Genomic DNA, 22,227 nt, shown 5'->3' on the forward strand with positions numbered 1-22,227 from the left:
GTGTCATTTTATTCTCTGTGCTGCTAAAGGCAAAATGCAGTTTGAGGAAGCCATTTCTGAATAAAAAGGTGACATACTTACACCTCTGAAGTGAATCATAACTCCAGTCTGGAGTTTTACAGAGCCTTAGCAGCCATTGATGCCTTTCTGAACTTGTAAAACTTTAAAATGAGTCAAAGAAAGTTATTTGAAGGCAGTAGGCTTGTTGGTGTCTGCCTAGCTATTGAGCTGGCAGTAAATTTCCTTACAGTGATGCCCTTTTTCCACCTCAGACCTATGATGTACTTTAGTCTGTATGAGCTCCCTGTTTCACAGCCAGCTTTTCCTCAGAGACAGACACATGATACATGTGTGCCTGTGTGTGTGTTTCTGTGTGTGTGTGTGTGTGTGGAGTAGGTGGATTTAAGGATGTAATTTCACCATTTTGCTCTGATTTAGCAAGCAAACATGAAGGCAGCCACTCTAACTTGTATAAGGGAAGTTAAATAAAAGCAAATGTTTTTAACTACTTCGAATATATGAAAAACTTGTATAGTATGTGTTTTAATGTCACTTGGTCATTTTCAGGGTGGAACGATTAAAAGACATTAAATTTCTGGACTTATTAAAAGCAAGAATTTAGTGCACAAGTTTGGATTTATTGCAGTGCTTCTTCAATCCACATAGGGTCACAATTATACATACTGGCTCATACATACCGGCACATCGTATACATCTACTGATGCTTGGTTACATTTCTGACCGCATGCTTTTTGTACACATCAATTAGTTCCTGGCATCATTATGACTGAATATTTGGCCATTCTTTTAATCAGAAATGGTGGAGTTTGTTTAAATTTGTTGATTTTCTGGTAACCCAGGTTCTAATTGGTAAATGCCAAATGGACAGAACTTACAGTAGTGTGAAAAAGTGTTTGTCCCCTTTCTGCTTTCTTATTTTCTTCCATGTTTGCCACATTTTGTTTGATGTGTTTCAGATCATCAAGGAAATTTAAATATTAGTCAAAGACAACACTGGTAAACACAAAATCCAGTTTTTAGATGAAGGTTTTTATTATTAAGGGAAAAAATATCCAAACCTACATGGTCCTATGTGAAAAAGTGATTGCCTCCCCTGTTAAAACATAACTGTGCTTTATCACACCTGAGTTCACTCTTTCTAGCCACACCCAGGCCTGATTATTGCCACACGTGTTCTCAATCAAGAAATCACTTAAATAGGTCTTGCCTGACAAAATGAATTAGACCAAAAGATCCTCAAAAGCTAGATATCATGCCGAGATCCAAATAAATTCAGAAAGAAAATAATTCTGATCCGTCAGTCTGGAAAAAAGTTATTAAGCCATTTCTAAAGCTTTGGGACTCCAATGAACCACAGTGAGAGACATTATCAACAAATGGCAAAAACATGGAACCGTGGTGAACCTTCCCAGGAGTGGCCGTCCGACCAAAATTACACCAAGAGCGCAGCGACGACTCATCCAAGAGGTCACAAAAGACACCACAACAACATCCAAAGGACTCCAGGCCTCACTTGTCTCAGTTAAGGTCAGTGTTCTTGTCTCCACCATAAGAAAGAGCCAAAAATGGCCTGGGTGGCAGAGTTTCAATATGAAAACTACTGATGAGCAAAAAGAACTTTAAAATTAAAATGAGCCTCATTTCAATTTTTCCAGAAAACTTTTGCATGTTCCCAAAACTTTTGTGGACTGACGAGACAAAAGTTTTAGTTTTTGGAAGGTGTGTGTCCTGTCTCAAAAAACTCATCCATGCGTTAATCTTTACTCGAATTGATTATTGCAACAGTGTCTTCAAAGGTTTGCTTAAAAAGTCAATCCGACAGCTGCAGCTGATCCAGAACGCTGCTGACCTCAAGCTGAAACTGTCATACCTGCTTGTGTTTTTGTTATATTACCTGGTCTAGTCCTTTGTTTTCTGTCTCCCTGCAACCCAAGCCCACACCTGTTCTGTGTTTTTTCCCATGATTGTCTGGTAAAGTGTCATTGGTTCCCCCTGCTGTTCAGTTTTTGTATTTAAGCATGTTTGTTTCCGTTGTTCCCCGCTGGTTCCTAACGTTATGTTATGTTATGTTATGTGTATGTGTATGTGCGATCTCGTGTGTTGGCTACCCTGTCTGTGTCCTGCCATGGATAATAAAGACTCATCTTACCTGCAAACTTCGCGCTTCAGAAGTTCTTCCCTGCATTTTGGTCCATCAAAAACCCACTTTATGACAGAAGGAACCAGCCAACTGGACCAAGCGGGAGGAATGGTGAGGGAATTCAAGAGGGGTGAGATTCTGGCCAAATAATTTTCTCACCTGGTGACCTCTCCCAGCTCACCATGGAGGAGGTTGGAGATAGCTGGCAGCCTTCAAGAATGGCTCAAGGCGAGGAGGAATTTTTTTTCCTGATCCTCGGATTCACCACGCCATTGACGCCGAGCGACAAAGGGCCCTGGGAGAAATCGCCGCTTCAATGAGGAGGACTCCTGCCCCCTCCTCCGCTCACCTCTCCACTGAAGCTGGAGGCGGCTTTCCAGCTCATGGTTTAGCTCCTGATCACCCTGATCAGCCGCTGCTTCCGACTCCTAATCCTGTTCCTGGTCCAGTTCCAGAAGGGTTCTTGGATGTACCGCCTCCACACTCCACCACCCCCACCTCCCCAACCTCAAGAGGGGCCTTGGCACCTCCAATCCCCACCCTGAAGTTCCCCCCCACCAGCCCCCTACCCACGCCGAGGACGGCTCTTTCCATCCAGGAGAGGGACGTCAACAAACTCTTCAGGAGACAGAACCCCCGGAAAGCTGCTGGTCCGGATTCTGTCTCACCAGCCAGCCTGAAGCACTGCGCTGATCAGCTGTCTCCAGTCTTCACAGACATTTTTAACACCTCACTGGAGACATGTCATGTGCCAGCCTGCTTCAAGTCCTCCACCATCGTCCCTGTTCCCAAGAAGCCAAGGACCACAGGGCTTAATGACTTCAGACCCGTCGCCCTGACCTCTGTGGTGATGAAGTCCTTTGAGCGCCTTGTGCTCTCACACCTAAAAGACATCACCGACCCCCTCCTGGACCCCCTGCAGTTTGCCTACAGAGCCAACAGGTCTGTAGATGATGCAGTCAACCTAGCCCTTCACTTCATCCTCCGGCACCTGGACTCCACAGGAACCTATGCCAGGATCCTGTTTGTGGATTTCAGCTCTGCCTTCAACACCATCGTCCCAGTTCTGCTACAGGAGAAGCTCTCCCAGCTGAGTGTGCCCGACTCCACCTGCAGGTGGATCACTGACTTCCTGTCTGACAGGAAGCAGCGCGTGAGGCTGGGGAAGCACGTCTCTGACTCCCTGACCATCAGCACCGGTTCCCCCCAAGGCTGTGTTCTCTCTCCTCTGCTCTTCTCCCTGTACACCAACAGCTGCACCTCCAGTCACCAGTCTGTCAAGCTTCTGAAGTTTGCGGACGACACCACCCTGATCGGACTCATCTCTGATGGTGACGAGTCCGCATACAGATGGGAGGTGGACCATCTGTTGGACTGGTGCAGCCAGAACAACCTTGAGCTCAACGCTCTAAAGACAGTGGAGATGGTTGTGGACTTCAGGCAGAACCCAGCCCCACCTGCCCCCATCACCCTCTGTGACTCCACAATTGACACTGTGGAATCTTTCCGCTTCCTGGGAACCATCATCTCCCAGGATCTCAAGTGGGAGCCAAACATCAGCTCCCTCATCAAGAAAGCCCAGCAGAGGATGTTCTTCCTGCGGCAGCTGAAGAAATTCAACCTGCCAAAGACTATGATGGTGCACTTCTACACAGCCATCATTGAGTCCATCCTCACCTCCTCCATCACCATCTGGTACGCCGCTGCTACAGCCAAGGATAAGGGCAGGCTGCAGCGTGTCATTCGGTCTGCTGAGAAGGTGATTGGCTGCAGTCTACTGTCGCTCCAGGAACTGTACACCTCCAGGACCCTGAAGCGGGCAGGGAAGATTCTGGCTGATCCCTCCCACCCCGGTCACAGACTCTTTGAGACTCTCCCCTCTGGCAGGAGGCTGCGGTCCATCCGGACCAAAACCTCACGCCACAAGAACAGTTTTTTCCCATCTGCCACCAGCCTGGTTAACAAAGCCCGGAAACCACACTGACACTGTCCCTTTCCCCCACACCCCCCCTTTTTTTGCTGACAGGACACCTGTAACCTGTAACTCTATGCGTTACATTAACGCTCAGCTTGGACTCCTGCTTACTTGCACTGCTTTACTTGCACAATGATCACCTGCACTGTTGTATTGCTCTTGCATCTTATACTGCTCTATATTTACTCTCACTCACTTAAAACTGTGCACTTATATTTATATTATATTGTAGATATGTTTGTACTGTTTAATTTGTATTGTATTGCACCGACTACGCCAAAACAAATTCCTTGTATGTCCAAAAACGTACTTGGCAATAAAGCTTTTCTGATTCTGATTCTGATTCTGATCCTGTTCCTAGTTCTGTTCCGGATGGGTCCCAAGCCGAGCCGCCCCCACACTCTGTTCCTGTCCGTGAGGGGCTCCAGGATTGACTGCCTCCACTTCCTGCTCCTGTTCCTTGTCCTGTCCTGGAAGGCTCCGAGGACGAACTGTTTCCCGTTCCGGAGGAGTTTGTGGAGGACCTGTCTCCACTTCCTGTTCCTATCTCTGAGGAGTGCGAGGACGCACCCTCTCTGCATGCTGGGCCTCGGCGGCTCTGCCGCAGATCTCCACAGCCTCACCGAACGTCCCAGCGGTCTCTGCACCGATCGCCTGGGTTCCAGCGGTTTCCACACCACGCCTCTGAGCTCCACCTTGGGTTCTCCTGGTCCCTCCGCCGGCCCTCAGATCATCAGCTCCTAAGTCACCGGCCTGCTCAGCTCCTATGTTGCTGGCCTGCTGATCACCTGCCCCTAAGTTGCAGGCCTGCTGATCGCCGGAACTGCCGCCTGAACTCTGGATCTGCCTGGGACAGGCTCCTGGCCGGCCGCCTGAACTCTGGATCTGCCAGGGACGGCCTTTGGGAGAGCCTCCGTCGCCTGAACTCTAGCCCTCCTTCCGAGGCCCCCTACGCCCACCCTACTTGGATGTTTGTTTTGTTTTTGTTTGGTGGGCGCCTGGGTTCCGCCCTTAAAGGGAGGGGCTATGTCATACCTGCTTGTGTTTTTGTTATATTACCTGGTCTAGTCCTTTGTTTTCTGTCTGCCTGCACCCCAAGCCCACACCTGTTCTGTGTTTTCCCATGATTGTCTGGTAACGTTTGTCATTGGTTCCCCCCGCTGTTCAGTTTTTGTAATTAAGCACGTTTGTTTCCTTTGTTCCCTGCTGGTTCCTAACGTTATGTTATGTGTATGTGTATGTGTATGTGCGATCTCATGTGTTGGCTACCCTGTCTGTGTCCTGCCATGGATAATAAAGACTCATCTTACCTGAAAATCTCGAGCTTTGGGAGTTCTTCTCTGCATTTTGGTCCATCAAAAACCCACTTTATGACAGACACGAACGGGTTCTGCAGCAGAACAATGACCCAAAACACACCAGCAAGTCCACCTCTGAAGAAAAACAAAATGAAGACTTTGGCCAAGTCAGTCTGACCTGAATCCTATTGACATGCTGTGGAATGACCTTAAATAGCCATTCATGCTCGAAAACCGTCCAATGTGGTGGAATTACAACAATTTTGCAAAGATAAGTGGGCCAAAATTCCTCCACGGCGCTGCAAAAGACTCATTGCAAGTAATCGCAAACGCTTGATTGCAGTTGTTGCTAAGGGCGGCTCAACCAGTTATTAGGTTTAGGGGGCAATCACTTTTTCACACAGGGTCATGTAGGTTTGTGTTGTCTTTAACTAATATTTACTTTGTTTGATGATTTAAAATTCTTAAGTGTGACAAACATGTAAAAAAAATAAATCAGGAAGGGGGCAAACACGTTTCCACTCCACTGTGTATAGCACTTTTCTAGTCATACTGACAACTTAAAGCACTTTTAGACAAGAGCCAACATCACCCAGCTACACCCACAAACAACCACACATTCATACACCGATATGGAGATAGGTACGCTAATTGGGGTTCGGTGCCTTGCCTAGGGGCACATCAACGTCTGGCAGGGGAGGAAGCTGGAATCCTACACACAACTTTCTGACTGCATGACAACTTCTCTTATAATTGATTTATAGGGTTGAGGTCTGGGTCACTGCAGAAGCTCTATGTGAGCAACGTTTAAACCAGTTTTGGTTTGGCTTTGGGATCCGCCTCTTGGTGGAACATCCAACTTTATCTAAACTAAATTGTCACCTCGAAAGAAAGGAAACTGCTTATGTTGGTGATAATGTTCACGAACAACCCAGTTACCACCCAAGCTCAAGCCAATCATAAGCTGGATGTTTCTGGAACACCAGAATCGATATTGATAATGGTGCTTGAGAAACCAAGCCGTCTGAGTGCATCACACTGAGCTCTGTGAAAGAGCGTCACGCATCTTTGCTTACTGGTATTTTATAGACCAAACAATTAGTTGAAAACAGTCTGCAGATGATACCACTATCCTCTATTTGATAACGATAATAAAAGCCTGCTATTAATCATCAATGGGCACTAATGTGTTGTGTTCATTTAAATCTCTGTTTAGTATCTACATGGTATTTAACGATGCCATTAGCGAGAGTTGGTAAATAGCCCATGCATTATTTCCACACACACTGAAACAGAGCAGTGATGCGTGAAGCTAAATTTAACTGAATGATTCAACTGTGTAATACATCTAACGGTTTAACCTGAACTTTTTCCGGACTAATATTCATTTTGACACAGCTGTATGAATACAGTACAACTAAAATGAACCATTTTATGAAACCGAGCACTTCTGTATTTCGGTGTGTGGAAAGCTAAAGACAGAGAAAACAAGTAAAGAAGCCACGATCTGTCATAGAAAGGAGATATACAGTTATTTTTCTTCAGTTGAGTATGGTGTGTAGACATATCGCGGTCAATAATACAGAGGAGATCATTGCTACTTTTCCAGTAACACACAGAGAGAAAGCTGCTCTGTAACCTGGGGTTGTTTTTGGTAAATGTTTTTCTTTTTTTCTTTTATTAAAAATAATAGTTGGGAAGTTGGAAAGAATTTCAATTCATCTTAGACATTTTTAAATGCCGTTTATCATGTTTTTCAAAGAGTAATCAAAATCATCCAAAATTAAATTTGGCTACTATTGGTGCTATAATGTCTCAAAATTTCCTCCTCCAAACAGACACAACTAGAGATTCACAGAATAATTAGCCGGTGACTGAACCTTGCTCTTGACCAGCCCTGATTGGTGATCGACTGGCGAGAAACACAAAATCCTTCAAAAGCCACCAAACCTAAGTGCAACCAGCTCACCACGACAACGAACTTTGCAATCTAAGTTGTAACTACATGAAGGAGATTCAAATGTAGCAATTTTCAGAATATGTGAGATATTAAAAAGGAAGTCAGACGAAGCTTCTACAAAGCAAAATGTATTTCCTATGAAAGCTTGTCCACTGTTTATTAATGGTGCTACAAGAAAGAGTTAGACCTCAGCAGATAACAGGAAGGCTGACTGTAGCACATCAACCATCTTGATCAACCAAGATGGCGCCGACGATGGCCGCCTCGGAGCTTCGCTCTCTCTTTGTTTGTGTATTTTGTGTGTTTATATGTTTTTGGAGCCACAGTACTGTGGTCTCGGGCCACAATTCTGTGGTCTCATTCAGCAGAGAGGAACTTCTCAACATCAGAGAGTCCTCTCTTGGGATTTTTCACCATCATTCATTGATCCGAGGTTCACTGAGCTTCTGGCAAGTGGAGCTGCGGCACTCTATGGGATACTGAGCCGGAAGCGTCGGAGGGGAAAGCGTGCTGGCGCCCAGGTAAAGCTCCGCCAAAGAGGTCTACGCACACCACTACCTTCAATCCATCTGGCAAATGTCTGCTCTCTAAGCAACAAGATGGACGAGCTGCTTCTTCTCACCTGTAAAAGCACGGACCTCCGCGGATCAGCGATTCTCTGCTTCACCGAGACATGGCTGAGCGAAATCATCCCGGACTGCGCACTGCTGTTGCCGGACTTCCAGCTGTTCAGAGCGGATCGCAGCGCGGAGCTATCTGGGAAGAGGCGAGGAGGCGGAATCTGCTTTTATATAAATGAAGGTTGGTGCAGAGACGTAAAAGTGCTGGGAAAAAATGTAGTCCTAAACTGTTTCCTCGTTTTTAATAATTGGCTCATATTTTCCACCGTATGGCTGCACTTCTGCCATGGAAAAACATCTCGCTGAGCTGATTACAGACATGGAGAAAAAACACACGGACTCTTTCATCATAATACTGGGAGATTTTAACAGAGCAAACCTCTCCAATGAACTCCCCAAATAAAGACAGCATATTAAGTGTCCCACCAGAGACAAAAACACACTGGACCATTGTTACACAGCTTTAACATTAGAACTCCCAGAATTCTAACACCGCTAGAACTCCCAAGCCCGTCAATTTGACGGTGAGCATTCTGGATGTGAGGCGGTGATGTCATCGCATTACATTGGTCAGAATGCTAAAGGTTTTCTTGCACACTATAAAATTTTGGTTTTGACAAGAATTAATAATAGTATTTGATCAAAACTTATTAAGTTTTATTGTTATTTAAAAATAGTACTGAAAAATAATACAGAGTAGTGGGTACATTTTAAAAAAATGTTTTCTCCCCTTCCTCCCCTACCCCTGTCCATACAACCCCATCCTTTGCTATCTACTCCTCCTTCCCAGGTGTGTGCTCGTCTTGCAATGAAAACGCTGTAAAGCGCAGAATAGATTGTTGTTACTGGGTTACTATATCTATGACCTAACTTGTTGTTTATTTCTTTTCCATTATCAGTACCTTGTTTTTTAGTTTCTCTTCTGCCAATGAGCTGGTTTGCTGGGTTTACAGCTGGGCACCAGGCTCGTCTCCCTATCTCTGAACCTGCGCTGATTGTGGCACTGTTGCTATAGTTTATAGATTATTAGTTTACTAATCTATAAACTATAGCCTAAAATGATAAAATCATTACATAGGCTAGGCTTTTATTTCCTTGAAATAATGCGCCACAACCTCCTGCTAATGGGACAACTCGTGTTTTTTAGCCGGGGGAGGCTCACTCTCTGACCCGCTGTCACTGGAACTGAATGCTGACCAAGAGCCGTCAGAATCCCTCTCAACCCCAGAATCACGATCATCTAATTTTTGAAGCATTTCCAATGCCTCTTGAGCAGAAAATATCCTTCTAGGAGCCATTTGTAGGATGCCAACAATTTCCTTCTCAGACTGCGTTCTAGAGTGGCGGTTGCTAGGCAACGCTCGCGCGTATACTCAGCCGCGGGAGAAAAAAATTAAAGTAAATAATAGGGCCGTCAAAATAGCGGCTGTGGTAGTTAGAGGTAGAAATACTTAGATCTTTTATTTACTGTGTTATTTAAAATAGAGACATAGGAACACACAAGACACAGGTTTAGAAAAAAGTCAGGAAGCCAGGAAGATAAGAGTTTTAATAAACTAGAGTTATGGCATGTCAAACTTTCAAAACCGTCAAATTGACGGCCCTGGGAGTTCTAGTGTTAAAGGACTCATATCGTGCTGTTACCAGGGCTGCTCTGGGTTTTTCAGACCATTGTCTTATCCACCTCATCCCAACCTACAGACAGAGACTAAGAGCTTCCAAACCCGCAGTTTACACTGTTGAGAAGTGGACTGAGGAATCAAAGCAGATGCTACAGGCCTGCTTTGAATGCACAGACTGGACTGTTTTTGAAACCTTAGCCACTGACCTAAACCAACTAACTGATGTGGTGACATTATACATCAGTTTCTGTGAGGACATGTGTGTGCAGACCAAGACCTTCTGCACCTTTGGGAACAACAAGCCATGGTTTACTCCACACCTCAGGAATCTGCACAGGGAAAAGGAAGAAGCTCACAGCAGTGGAGATTGGGCGCGGTACAGGCAGGCCAGGAACAGACTACCAAAAGAGATCAAAGCAGCCAAGAGAAGCTACAGTGAGAAGCTGAAGAACATCCTTTCTACTGGTGATACCTCGGCTGTATGGACTGGTCTGAGAAACCTGACTGCCCCCCCCACCCTTCCTGAACAGAATCCTCGCCTGGCCAACCGTCTGAATGGCTTCTACTGCAGACATGACAAGAAGCTATTCACACCTCAAATCATCTCCTCCACATCCCATTCAGGAACAAATTCCTCCCATAAAGCTACCAACCCCCTACCTTCAGATCCTCCGCCTGCACTAAAGATCTCCGAGGAAGAGGTAAACAGGCTCTTTCAGCGCATGAAAACAAAGAAAGCTGGAGGACCTGATAACGTCTCCCCATCATGCCTGAAAGCCTGTGTAAATCAACTCGCTCCGATCTTCACCTGGATCTTCAACAAGTCACTGGAGAAATGTGAGGTCCCCTCCTGCCTCAAACGATCCACCATCATCCCGGTTCCCAAGAAACCCACCATCCTAGGATTAAATGACTACAGGCCTGTAGCCCTGACGTCTGTGGTCATGAAATCCTTTGAGCGGCTGGTGCTGAAGCACCTGAAAGACATCACAGGCCCCCTGCTGGACCCCCTGCAGTTCGACAGATGATGCTGTCAACGTAGGTCTACACTTCATCCTGCAACACCTCGACTACCCAGGGACGTACGCCAGGATCCTGTTTGTAGACTTCAGCTCGGCCTTCAACACCATCATACCAGACATCCTCCACCAGAAGCTCACCCAGCTCAACGTCCCAGCCTCCACCTGTCAGTGGATCAACAGCTTCCTGACGGACTGACAGCAGCAGGTGAGACTGGGGAGCATCTTCTCCCGATCCAGATCAATAAGTACTGGTGCCCCCCAGGGGTGTGTTCTATCCCCACTTCTCTTCTCCCTGTACACAATTGACTGCACCTCATCGGACCCGTCCGTGAACTCCTGAAGTTTGCAGATGACACCACTGTCATTAGCCACTGTCAAATCTCTGCAGACCCCACACACCCTGCACATAAACTGTTTAGAGTTTTACCTTCAGGCCACCGCTACAGGGCAATGTTCACTAAAACCAGCCGCCACAGAGACAGTTTCTTCCCCCAGGCTGTTTCTCTGTTGAACATTCAATAGAGTACAAAACAACAGCATACAGATGTTGCAAATGCACCTTTTTATTTATATATTTGTATATTGTATATATGTATATTCTATAATGCAAAAACAAAACCAGAGAGCAAAGTGTACCGGAGTCAAATTCCTTGTTTGTATGTATGAACTTGGCAATAAATCTGATTCTGATCAAAGCTAAGCAAATGCTTGATTGCAGTTGTTGCTGCTAAGGGTGGTCCAAACTTCAATGCCTTCCTACAGTATACAGTACACTTCATAACAGTTATTAATTTCTATCAATCTATTGAAATCCCTGCTTTCAAACCAAACCTTATTATAAACACATTTTTCTGTGATAAAGGAACTGGTTGTGGATAACATACCAGAAATGTTTTGATCCTAATTTCCTAAACTTACAGTTTTAAGCAAGTAAGCCAGTATTAGGAGCAGCATTTTTCCGTAACTCTGAAAACCTAAGGTTGAATTGTTGATTTCCCGCAACGGATAGAAATATACCAATTAGATTTTCCTGGCAGATCCTGTTTTTCCAGTTTTCTTTGATCTCTGACCTGCCAGTTGTGATTTTGTTTCCTAATAAAAAAATTTCTGATTCAGGTGGCAATTTTCTATCCAATGACAAATGAGGGAATTATTTATTTTTTATGCATGAAGAATTTGTCCCTACGCTCATTCGATTTTTGTTAAACTCACAAGAAAAGTGCATATAGGTACATGCATTTTCAGACTGTAAGAGTTCTTAGATTTGAAGCACATAATAAATAGGACAAAAAAAATCTGGTTTCCAGCATTTGAACGGACGACCACAGGGAACTTAGCTAATAGCATCGCTGGCTAACTGACTGATTGATCACGGTGTTTGTAGTATTGTCGAAGGATGAACTCCTCAGCCAGAGCTACAAATCACCTCCTATAAATAATCAATGATGGATTACTGAAAGGCTGATTAAAATATGTAGTTACATTAAATGACTGAATGATTTAACAATTTAACAAGTCTGACAGTGAATAAGAGATTTTTCCTTTCAAATGGTAAAATTGATCATGTAAAAAACAATAAATGTGACATTTTCAGGTGTACAAATAACTAAAAATAAAAAATATATAATATATAGAAGCCTCTGTTCTACAACCCGGAGGATCCCGCTGTATTTCTAGATTTTCAGTGACTACCATTAACATTTCATTATTGAGAAAGCTCAGTTTTGAATTATTCCATAAAACAGAAAAAAGTATTTTATTGTTACAGCTCTCAAAGAGAAATCAGACTTTGAAAGGTCAGAGCTTTACCGAACAATTAGATGATGAGAGATCGGTCACAAAGTACATCTTCTAAATGAGCCCTAAATTTTATTTAATGAATGTTTCTTGACAAATGTAATTGATCATGCAGGGAAATGGTTAAACACTCCAATTATACACAACTTATCTTCAGTAAAAACATAGTTTTGCACAGCATTACAGCAACAGACTAAAAATAAAACAAGTGTCTGGAAACAAACAATAAATCAGTCTGGAATTAATTTCAATAAAAGCTCTGAAAGCGTTTCATCTCTCACTTTTTGTGCCAGACGGCCAGAGAGCTCCAAATCATCTTCCCTGTGCTTCATAATGCTGTGATTCATGTCCAAGTCTATTTACAGAGAAGCAGCGGTACTAGTTCATAAAGTAGCTTGGTAGCTTTATGGAAGGACAGGCAGGATATAGTAAGATGTGCTTGCTGCTACCTGCCCAACTATCAGCGCCTGACCTGCCCTGAAGGACACTGGTATACAAGAGTTGGACAGATGCAACACTCATCTGTTCAGTGAAAATTACATCAACTCAAGTGTAGGTGAAATAAATAATGGGAACAGGCCTTTGTTTGGAGGTTAACATTGCCTGTACCAAGACAAACTGGTAAAACAGAAAAAATTATTTATTTTAAGAAACAAATAAGTGAGTCACATCCTACTGCACCATTATATAAAATAAGAATGTAAAAAAATCATGCAATACATGTTGTGCCAGTACTTTCTAAAGCTCTTCCAAAGGTGTTTTTTATTTGCCTATTAGGGTTTTTTTTTGGGATGAATTTAACCGGTACGTTATAATCTACTGCTGCAACATTTGTATGCACATTTTTATTGACAATGTTTCCAGAGCAATGCTATGCTTAGAAATTGATAAGACGCAGCTCAAGAACTAAAGGATAACATTCTGCTCTCATGCCTTGAAAAAGCATTTACACCCCTTGAACTGTTTTATGATAAAACCACAAATCTCAGTGTATTTTATGTGACAGACCAACATAAGATAGTGCTGATCATGAAGTGGAGAGAAAAGAATATGTGGCTAATTCCAATTTTTTACAAATCAAAATCGGAAGTCAATTCAAAACTACTTTTTTAATCCCAATCTACTCTGCATTTGCATTGAGCCCTATATGAGTCAACACTTTGATTAACCTTTTGTTGCAATTAAAGCTGCAAGTCTTTGGGGACACGTCTCTAACTGTTTTGCACAGTTCAGCAGACTTACATGTTTTTGCCCAGTCTTCTTTAAATTAGCACAAGCTCAGTCAGATTGAATGGACAGCATTAATGTTCAAGTCTTGTCACAGATTATTAATTGCATTTAGGTCTGGACTTTGTCTGGGCTTCCTCAGCTTCCCTGCCTCTGATAAAGAAAATACTGACATAAAGTTTCATGGTAGGGGTAGCATGGGGTTGTATATAAAAGTAAAAGATAGTGTTAGCATTAGTGTTGGGCTATATATCAATACAATAAAAGCATCTGTAGTTTTTCCATGTGAGATATCTAAAATGACACTATTTCCAATATTAAATATCAATGTATCCGCTAAGGCACCAGGACATGCTATCACTTTGTGGCTTGCAAATGATGAGCAAAGTTGGTCTTCAGTTTCATTAAAAAAGATTATTAACAGGCAAACGGTTCAGATAATGCATTAATGCTATCAAAAAAGTGTACGTAATTGGGACTCGTGTGGTGGCATTTATTCTGATCTCTGAGCTATTGTCTCTTAGGCTGTCTCCAACATCATCTGTAACAGTGGTTATTAGATTTATATTAACTAAACTGCTCATTTAGCAAAATTCAGGGTCACATGTACTGGATTTATTTTAAGCCTGCGGTGAGGACTTGCTCTAGCAATGGCTGCGCCTGAAATCGCTGACAACTAAAGCCTGCTTGCGCACATAAATCCTCATATCTTATGTCATTTCATTTTTTCTGTTTGACAGTTAATAATTTTCTGATCTGGTCAGATATGTTTGTAATTATTGAACACAGGGATCTATATTTACCCTAAAACAATTACTTGCCTGCAGCTTAAGTTTTGTTTTGGAGGTGGTCTGGTTAAAAGGGACTTTTACTCTTGGATTATGTGAAAGGAAAGCTGCACTGTTTGTTGTAGCTTTTTAACTTGCTGTTGGGAGCAGCATCATTGTGTCAGGATCTGCCATTTTGGGTTCTGGTTTGTGTTTTTGTTCTGTGGGATTTTGTCAGTTTTCTTTTCTTAATTATTCCTGTAGTCTTGTGTTCTTATGTGTGCTTTATCTCAGCAATCATTAGTTGTTTGGGTTTTGTTTACCTTTTCTGTCAGGGGTTATTTTATATCTTCAGGTTACTTTGTTAGTTCTTATGTTCCAGATTCTTATATTGTTATAGTTTTCTGAGTTTTGTTATTTAGTCCCTTCCCCCGAGGTTTAGTTTAGTAATCAGTTTCACCTGTTCCTCAGCCTCCCTGCCTACCTGGTCCACACTTGATTCTATTCCCACTGATTGCCTGCCTCTCCTTCGTTTGTTCCACACTCACTTCCCTCAGGTTAAAACCTCATTGTTTTCCATTTCCAGTTGCTGGTTCTTCCCGTTCACTACCCTCTTGTGTTTTCTGCTGGCTTTATGTTTCCTCATGGGAAAACTCATGTAAGTTTTGGGATCGACTAATGTAAAGCTTTAAGAAACCTTTTGATTAAAGAAAGAAGCTTGCTCTCATCATGTTGCTGCCCAGTGCTTGTCCTGCATTTTGGTCCTCTATAGCCACAGACTGTGACACATTGTCTGAGTCTCAAGCACAGTTATACTGAAACTTTTTTTATGTCATTTCCCAGCCTTATAGGCTCTGTAGAAGATTTTTCTAATGTTATTTCTGTTCGTCAAGTTTGGCTTCCATCAACCATGAAAAAAGAAGCAAGAACTGTGTTCTTTCATGTAAATAAATGTAATGAGAGTGAAGCCTGGTAGGCTTATTTTAAATCATATTTTTCCTGACTAATAGTCTGCTTTTATATGACAGATCCTACAATAAATACTGGTGCTGGTGTCACGTTTGCACGGCCTCTGTTGTACCAAGAGGAACAAGCTTTTACTGTGTTGTTGGTAAATTACATTTTCCTGGTTGTTAACAACTCCACTTGTTTGTGACTGTGCACTAATTTGTGCAGCAGTCTGCTTTAGTCTACATCTGAAATAAGCAGGTCGCAGCTGTGCATGTAAATCAGGAGCTCGCCCACACAACCAGTAACTCCCATCAGTATTAATGATCTTTTTAACAAGGCGCCACTTTGTCCAACAATTAATAAAAAAATTCTTCTTGGTGCAATTCATATTTAGCTTGGAGAAATATACTCAAAACTGTACAAGATAAAAGACTTGGCTGCAGTAGAAAATGAAATCTTTGAAAACAGAGATTTCTCTCACTGCTGTTTGTGGTTTAGCTCCGCCTCCTTATTCACCAGGTCCTGCTTGAGGTTGGCCAGCATTTCCACAGAGACGTCCACCTGCCGAGAGAGCTCGGAGGCCTTGTCCTCCAGGTCCTGTTTTTCCTGGCTCAGCCGCTCGCTCTCCTGCTTGGCCCGCTCCAGCTCAGAGCTCTTCCTCTCCAGCTCCGCCTGAAGACGGCCTACACGGGCTGCTATTTTCTGCTCCACCTACAGAACAAGGAGGCCAACAATTTTTAAGTCCTTTTGAAAATCTATATACTGCATTAAACTTTACATAATATGCAAACAAACTAACACAAAGTAATTAACACAGTAGTCCACAAAGAAAGTCCACAAAGAAATGTCTCACAAATACGGAATTGATCACAAGTTTTTACTTTGACATGAATCATCAAATATTTGTTTAAGAATAACAAAGTGCACAGTAATGATATTAATACCCCTTTTAGCACACATCCCAAAAATAATATCCCAAGCTTTGAACCCTCCATATTGAATATCTCACTGAACAATATTCAATCCATTATCCAAAAATTGAAAGATAGTACAACCGCAAATCTACCAAGACATGCCGCCGAATTCGATTCCTTTTCTTCAGCATAGGGAAACTGGTCAGAGGTGATAGAAAAATGGATGGAGCTAAATAGAGGACAATCCTTGAAAAAAACCTTTTGGAGGCTGTGAAACACTTGATACTGGGGCAGAGGTTCATTCACCAGAAGGACAAGAATTGCATACAGCCATGGCTAAAATTGAATAGTGTAGATCAAAGTACATCCAGGTGGTACAATGGCCCAGTCAAAGTCCTGGTCTAAATCGAACTGAGAATCTCTGGCTACATTTGGAAACTGCTATTCACAGACACTCTCCATCCACATTGATAGAAACTTTGAGCTGTTTTGCAAAGAAGAATGGGCAAAAATTTTAATGATTTGAAAAGCTGGAAAGGCAAACCCCAAAAGACCATCTGTAATTAAGGTGAAAGGTAGTTCTGCAAAATTCGGTCCTACAAAGGGTCACAACTGCATGTCACATTTCTTCAGATTTTTAGTTTTTAAGGATTTCAAAAAACATTTTCTTTTCGCTTTGCAATTCAGTGTGTTGGTCCATAAAATCAAGCCTTGTGGCTGCATGACATATACGGGAAGGTTTAAGTTGGAGTTTTCTATGTTGTGCACAGAAATGTAACACGACAAAATAAATAAAACAAATATCATGCATTGTTCTACTGGACTGTGCTCAAACTGAAAACCTACTTTACCACAGATAAATTTTATTTTCTTCTTACATATTCACTTTGTTTAAGAGAAAACGTTTTTGATTGAAAGGTGTAGACATGCTATGCCTCTAACCATATTAGCTGTTCTGAGTTTGTTACCTGTAGAACTGGACTGGATCGTGTTCAGAGTGTGGCTCTAATGAGCTCATTAGTTTTCTGTCTGCTGCTGAGCTCAAGGTTTTTTAAAAGCAGAAGAGTGTCTAGAGAAGTGCTGTTGATGGTTTAGCATCCAGCCCTAGAAGGAATTAATAAGTATTTCTCTTGATTGCTTCTGCACTATGCAATTACCACTCCAAAAATCAGAATTGCACTCTGACCAAGTACATGGCCACCAGAGTCAGGCTGTTAATACACCCCCAGCTGAGAAAGTTTACTCTGATAAAAGCAGCCCTGCTTACCTCCTCCGACAGCTTCTCCAGCCTCTCGTCCAGCTCCAGCCGCTCAAACGCCCGGGCCTTTAGCCTGGCCAGCCCCTCCTCATAAGCTGCCTCTACAGCACTAGCTGCCACATTCGCAGCCACAGCCACAGCTGTGCTGGGGTTTCCATGGGTGCCTGGGTCTGTGGATGTCATCGCTTTCTTCATAAAGATCTCCCCCAGAGGGAACTCCACATTGGGAATGTACCTGGCTGCAGAGTTGGAGTTAGCCGGGGTCAAGCTGAGGTCGTCTGCGCAGGGAAGCTCCCTACAGGGAAAGTGTCGCTCCTTTAGTGCTGAAGGCCTGAGTGGTTCGAAGGGGTCGTTGTTGTTGGCAGGTGTGAGGAGAGCTCCCTCGGCCACTAGGGGCAGCAGAGCAGCGGCGTCACATACACTGTTGGACTTGGAGAGGACATAAAGGGTCTCGTAAGTGTGGTTGTACTCCAGGTGGGCTCGTAAGGACGAAAGGCTTCGGAAGCGCTTGTGCTCCCCGCAGCGAGGACAGCGGTACGGCAGGTCCAGAGAGGCCATTCCGTGCAGTAACGGCCGGAGGGGAGGGGGGCGCTCATGTGGCACGAAGGCGGCGCCAGTATGAGGGCACAGAGGTCAGACCTCTCATGGTGAGAATGGGGCAGCCTGGGTTAGTCAGCATGAGGAGGAGAGATCCCACCTTAGAATGGAAGTGCCAGGTCAATCACATGACTGCACAGGGAGGTAACATTCAGTCTCTTTACCTTAGAGGTCCTCAGGTCCTGAATGGAGGCAGAAAACACAAGTTAAGTCAAGGAGCTTCATCAAGTGATTTTGATAACAGTTACAGTTTAGCTTGAGTTGTTCTGACCAATGGCTGGACTGGTGGACACCTTAAAATTCCAATATTCTCCTGATCAGTGAACGCACCATATGTAAGGTGCAGCTAGCAGCTGTAACATAACTCTTCTGTTACTGAGGAAAGTAAACTCAGAGTTAGCTGTTTTCAGTTTCCTTGAGGCGTTTAAAATGAGGTCAATTGGAAAGAAAGCAAATTTTCCTCAAATGCATGAAGGTTGTTAATTCGGATGCTACAACAAAGAGGTAGACGTTATTTCACTCCTTCACAATTTTCACCATACTCTCAACACTTTTCCACTAAAATAGAAGCTATCTGCCACAAAACATCAGTTTGTACCCAACTTGAGGACATTTCGTCAAATTGCAGAAGAGCAAATTGAAGCAAGGCTGATTTCAGTAGATACAAGGTAAGCTGAATGTGTTACAGTAAAGCTGCAATTGTATCGTTCAGGCTTTTAACCTGTGTCTGTCAAGGAACCGGATTTAGTAGTGCTGGCATCATGGACAGTTTGGCAGAGTGGCCATACAAGAAATATAGAAGAAATATTATAATGCACTTTTTAAAAAAGATTTGAAAAGATGAAAGTAGCCAAAGCTGAAGTTAAAAGATAACATATCAATCATAAAACCTGGTAAAGATGTCTTTCATACTGACTTTCTTACCGACAATGACTTGCTTGACTCAATGCTTTGTACAGTGGCCTGTGAAGGAACAATGAGGGAGAAAAATATAGGAGTGATCACTTTCAGGAGCGGCCAGGACATTTTTTTTAAATGGGTTTTTCCTTCTACGTCCTTTTTCTGGTCTCTTGTAGCTGTTGATGTGCAGATTAGTTTGTTTAGGAACATGCCACAATATTTAGGTTTAGTCATTGTGTTTTTGAGTTTGGTTTAATTGCATAAAGATTGTCCGCAGTCCATCTGCAAACATGGAACAGACAGCTATAATCTGTGCCACCTTTTCTGGGCAACATGGAAGCGCTCCTCAGTACATCCAAACATAACGGTGTCATCCTATAAAGTTATTTTGAGCTGTAATTATAATGCCGTGGCTCAAAAATGGCATTGCTGGATAGATGATATCTCTACTATTTTTATTTCTGACATTCACATTTGTCGACATGTGCACAGAAGATTCTCTGTCTCTGTCTTCTGCATCTATACCTCCTTCTCACCTTAATGACCATAGTCATTTTTGCATGCCAGTTTGATAAATCGCATTGCGGGTGGTTACATTACATTTGCAAATCCTCCTCCCATAAATTTGTGCATTCTGGTGATCAGCATATAATTTGCATATTCACGAAGGCAAACACGCTAAAAGGTTTGCCACCGCTGTTTCGCTCTTTTTACACATGCAATTCGATTTGCACCTGGTTTGTAGATCAGCTGTGGCATCAGAATCTAGTCTGCATTGCCAAACATCCGGCCGTTAGACAGCTGTTTAAAGTTAACTAGACCAATATAAAATGTTAAATGTCTGAAAAAGATTGGGTTTTTGAGTTTCCGACCAACCAGTCAAGTGGAAAATTGTTGGACTTTGGTCAATATCTCTGTGCTTTTAAAGTTTTAAGCTTCTAAATGATCTTCTACATTGGATTTAAGGTTAAAACACTGTTCCTGTAAACAGTTCCTTTGATTGGTTTTCCCCTTTTTTAGCCTTTTACCAATACCATCTGATGTACTGTTACTTCACCTTTGCTTAGGCTGGGCTGTAACAATCTGCATGACATTATTTAATCCTGCACAAGCAAAAACATCCTGTTCAACTTTTCTGAAAGAAATGTGTTTGCAAGCAGTTACAAATGACAAAATAAAGTACAGTCCACAAAACAACTGGAACATCTACAGTTCAGATAACAATCACTGTTTATATAGTTTTATGTCCTCATTGTCAAAAACAGTCCATACATTTAATACAGTAGAAACATGAGAACTCAAGTTAGAGTTAAACATGAAACTCTTGAATGTTGTCCTGACATAGCTGGAGCTGTGGAAGATCAGGGAAATGAAAATGGCTCCATTAAGGAGAGTGCTCACATAATTCTTCTGTGTTAAGCCTCCAAGTTCAACAACATAAAGCTAAGGCAAACAAAAGTCTGTTATCAGGCTTACAACCTTCTCAAGCAGCTCTTGCTTTGTCCTTCACTTTCCTGCATATCTTAAATTCTAAATTGTGTTTAAAAAATTACTCCCATATTGAACAAATGTAAATAATAAGATAGAAACAAATATCATGTCAAACAACAAAGTCTAAAGTATGAATCCTGTCTTTTTCTCAAATAACACAAACATCTTCATTTACAAAATTTTGGTCCATCAAAATAATTTCATATTTTTCACTACTTCTTTCTATATGCTACTTTCCTTAGGTGAGAAGTCCTGCCGGAACGTTGAATGTTCCTGTTTATCCAGTCACCTAGCTCTAGAAAACCCTGGCGAAATAAGATTACAATTCTGATCAGACAAAAACATAATTATGATAAAACCTGACATAAAATCACGTGATTTCTATTGTAGTGTACATATTTATAAACTTTGGGTAAGGAAAGTTGTGTTATTCTTTATTGTAGCAGTTTTCATGGCCATAAACCTTATGCTGTTTGATACCCTGTTAATCTCCCCCTAAATGGTGCCACATTCGCCAGGAAAATGCATTTGTGGTTCGAAGAGCAGAGCCGAATATGGGGGTTACACCCATGAAAAACTTACAAACCGAAATCCGAAGGCAGTGGGATGGTCCAGCCCAAGGCATAAGTGAACTAAGCAGCTGCTTAGGGCCCTCAAACCATACATTTATATTTTGATTTAATTGGTTTCAGCATAAATAAATTAAAACTTTTTAATTGTTTAGAATTTTAATTTAAGATTTAAAGCTTACTTTCTAAAAGTGTGAAGAATAATCTTTATTGTTTTATTTGTTAACATAGTTATAATATCATGCTATGAATTCAGTGTTTTCTTTGTGTTTGAGCTCAGTTTGTTCACAAATGGATCTCAGCAAATAAATTATCCATGACTGATTTAAAGCTCAGCTAATTAAACCTGGCCCCATCTGCTATTTCCACCAAATCTGCTGTGTGTGTAATATCACAATGGACTGCTTAGAAGCAATATTTGGTAAGATATTATATTTCAGGTGTTCGGCGTTTATGCTCTGCATATTGATGATCGATTTCTCCATGACCATTTGAAAAGGGGGATTTTGTATTTAATCCAGTTTTCTTTGTCTGATATTCATTTTGTTTACGATGATCTGAAACATGCAAGTATGGCAAATAAAGAAAATAGAAGAGATCTGTAAGAGGGCAAATACTTTTAAACAGCAGATTTTCAAAGCAGATTCTGTTCCTTAGAGGTGTGACCTGATCTCTCTACTACACCACTTATGTAAAAAGTTGCAAATGGTTTATAGACTTGACAATAGTTACAAAGGTTCTGGCCTTAAAGGCACTTTCAAGTCCTATATCAGGCTACAATAAACTGTTTTATGCCAAAACATAATCATGCTTTGGTCACTGGTCATGATGTGGGGGATCTGTGACGTCCAGCGTAGCATAGACACCATCAAGTTGTAACGGTTTACAGGTTCAAACAAAGCAGGTCTTTAAGGAACAAATAACTTTTCCAAGAATATGTTCACAAATCCTCGAAGTTTTGTTGAATGCAAATGAATAGTAGCCTTATTTAGCAGGAAAGATGAAAATTCTGGTTCCAAAGCTCTTTTGAGTATTAAAAACACATCCTGAAGGCCTGAAATTAAATGAACTAAAGAACACAAAAGACGCTTCTCCCAA

General features: G+C 42.2%; 1 protein-coding gene across 4 annotated transcripts in view; it reads right to left on the reverse strand.

Moving 5' to 3' along the window:
- fbxo41 (F-box protein 41) overlaps window positions 1–22,227 on the reverse strand; it is an 87,579-nt gene that overhangs the window by 54,766 nt on the left and 10,586 nt on the right. For all 4 annotated transcript variants that reach the window (XR_007038287.1, XR_007038286.1, XM_047365270.1 and 1 more), the window contains exons 2-3: window positions 17,582–18,351; window positions 15,882–16,111 (exon numbers count right to left, since the gene is read on the reverse strand). Coding sequence is in view for 2 of the 4 variants with exons in the window: in XM_047365270.1 (XP_047221226.1) it covers window positions 15,882–16,111; window positions 17,582–18,130 (779 nt within the window). In the remaining 2 variants the exon portion in view is untranslated. The remainder of the gene's footprint in view (window positions 1–15,881; window positions 16,112–17,581; window positions 18,352–22,227) is intronic.

Source organism: Girardinichthys multiradiatus, chromosome 5, assembly GCF_021462225.1.
Source record: "Girardinichthys multiradiatus isolate DD_20200921_A chromosome 5, DD_fGirMul_XY1, whole genome shotgun sequence".
NCBI classification, from domain to species: Eukaryota; Metazoa; Chordata; class Actinopteri; order Cyprinodontiformes; family Goodeidae; genus Girardinichthys; species Girardinichthys multiradiatus.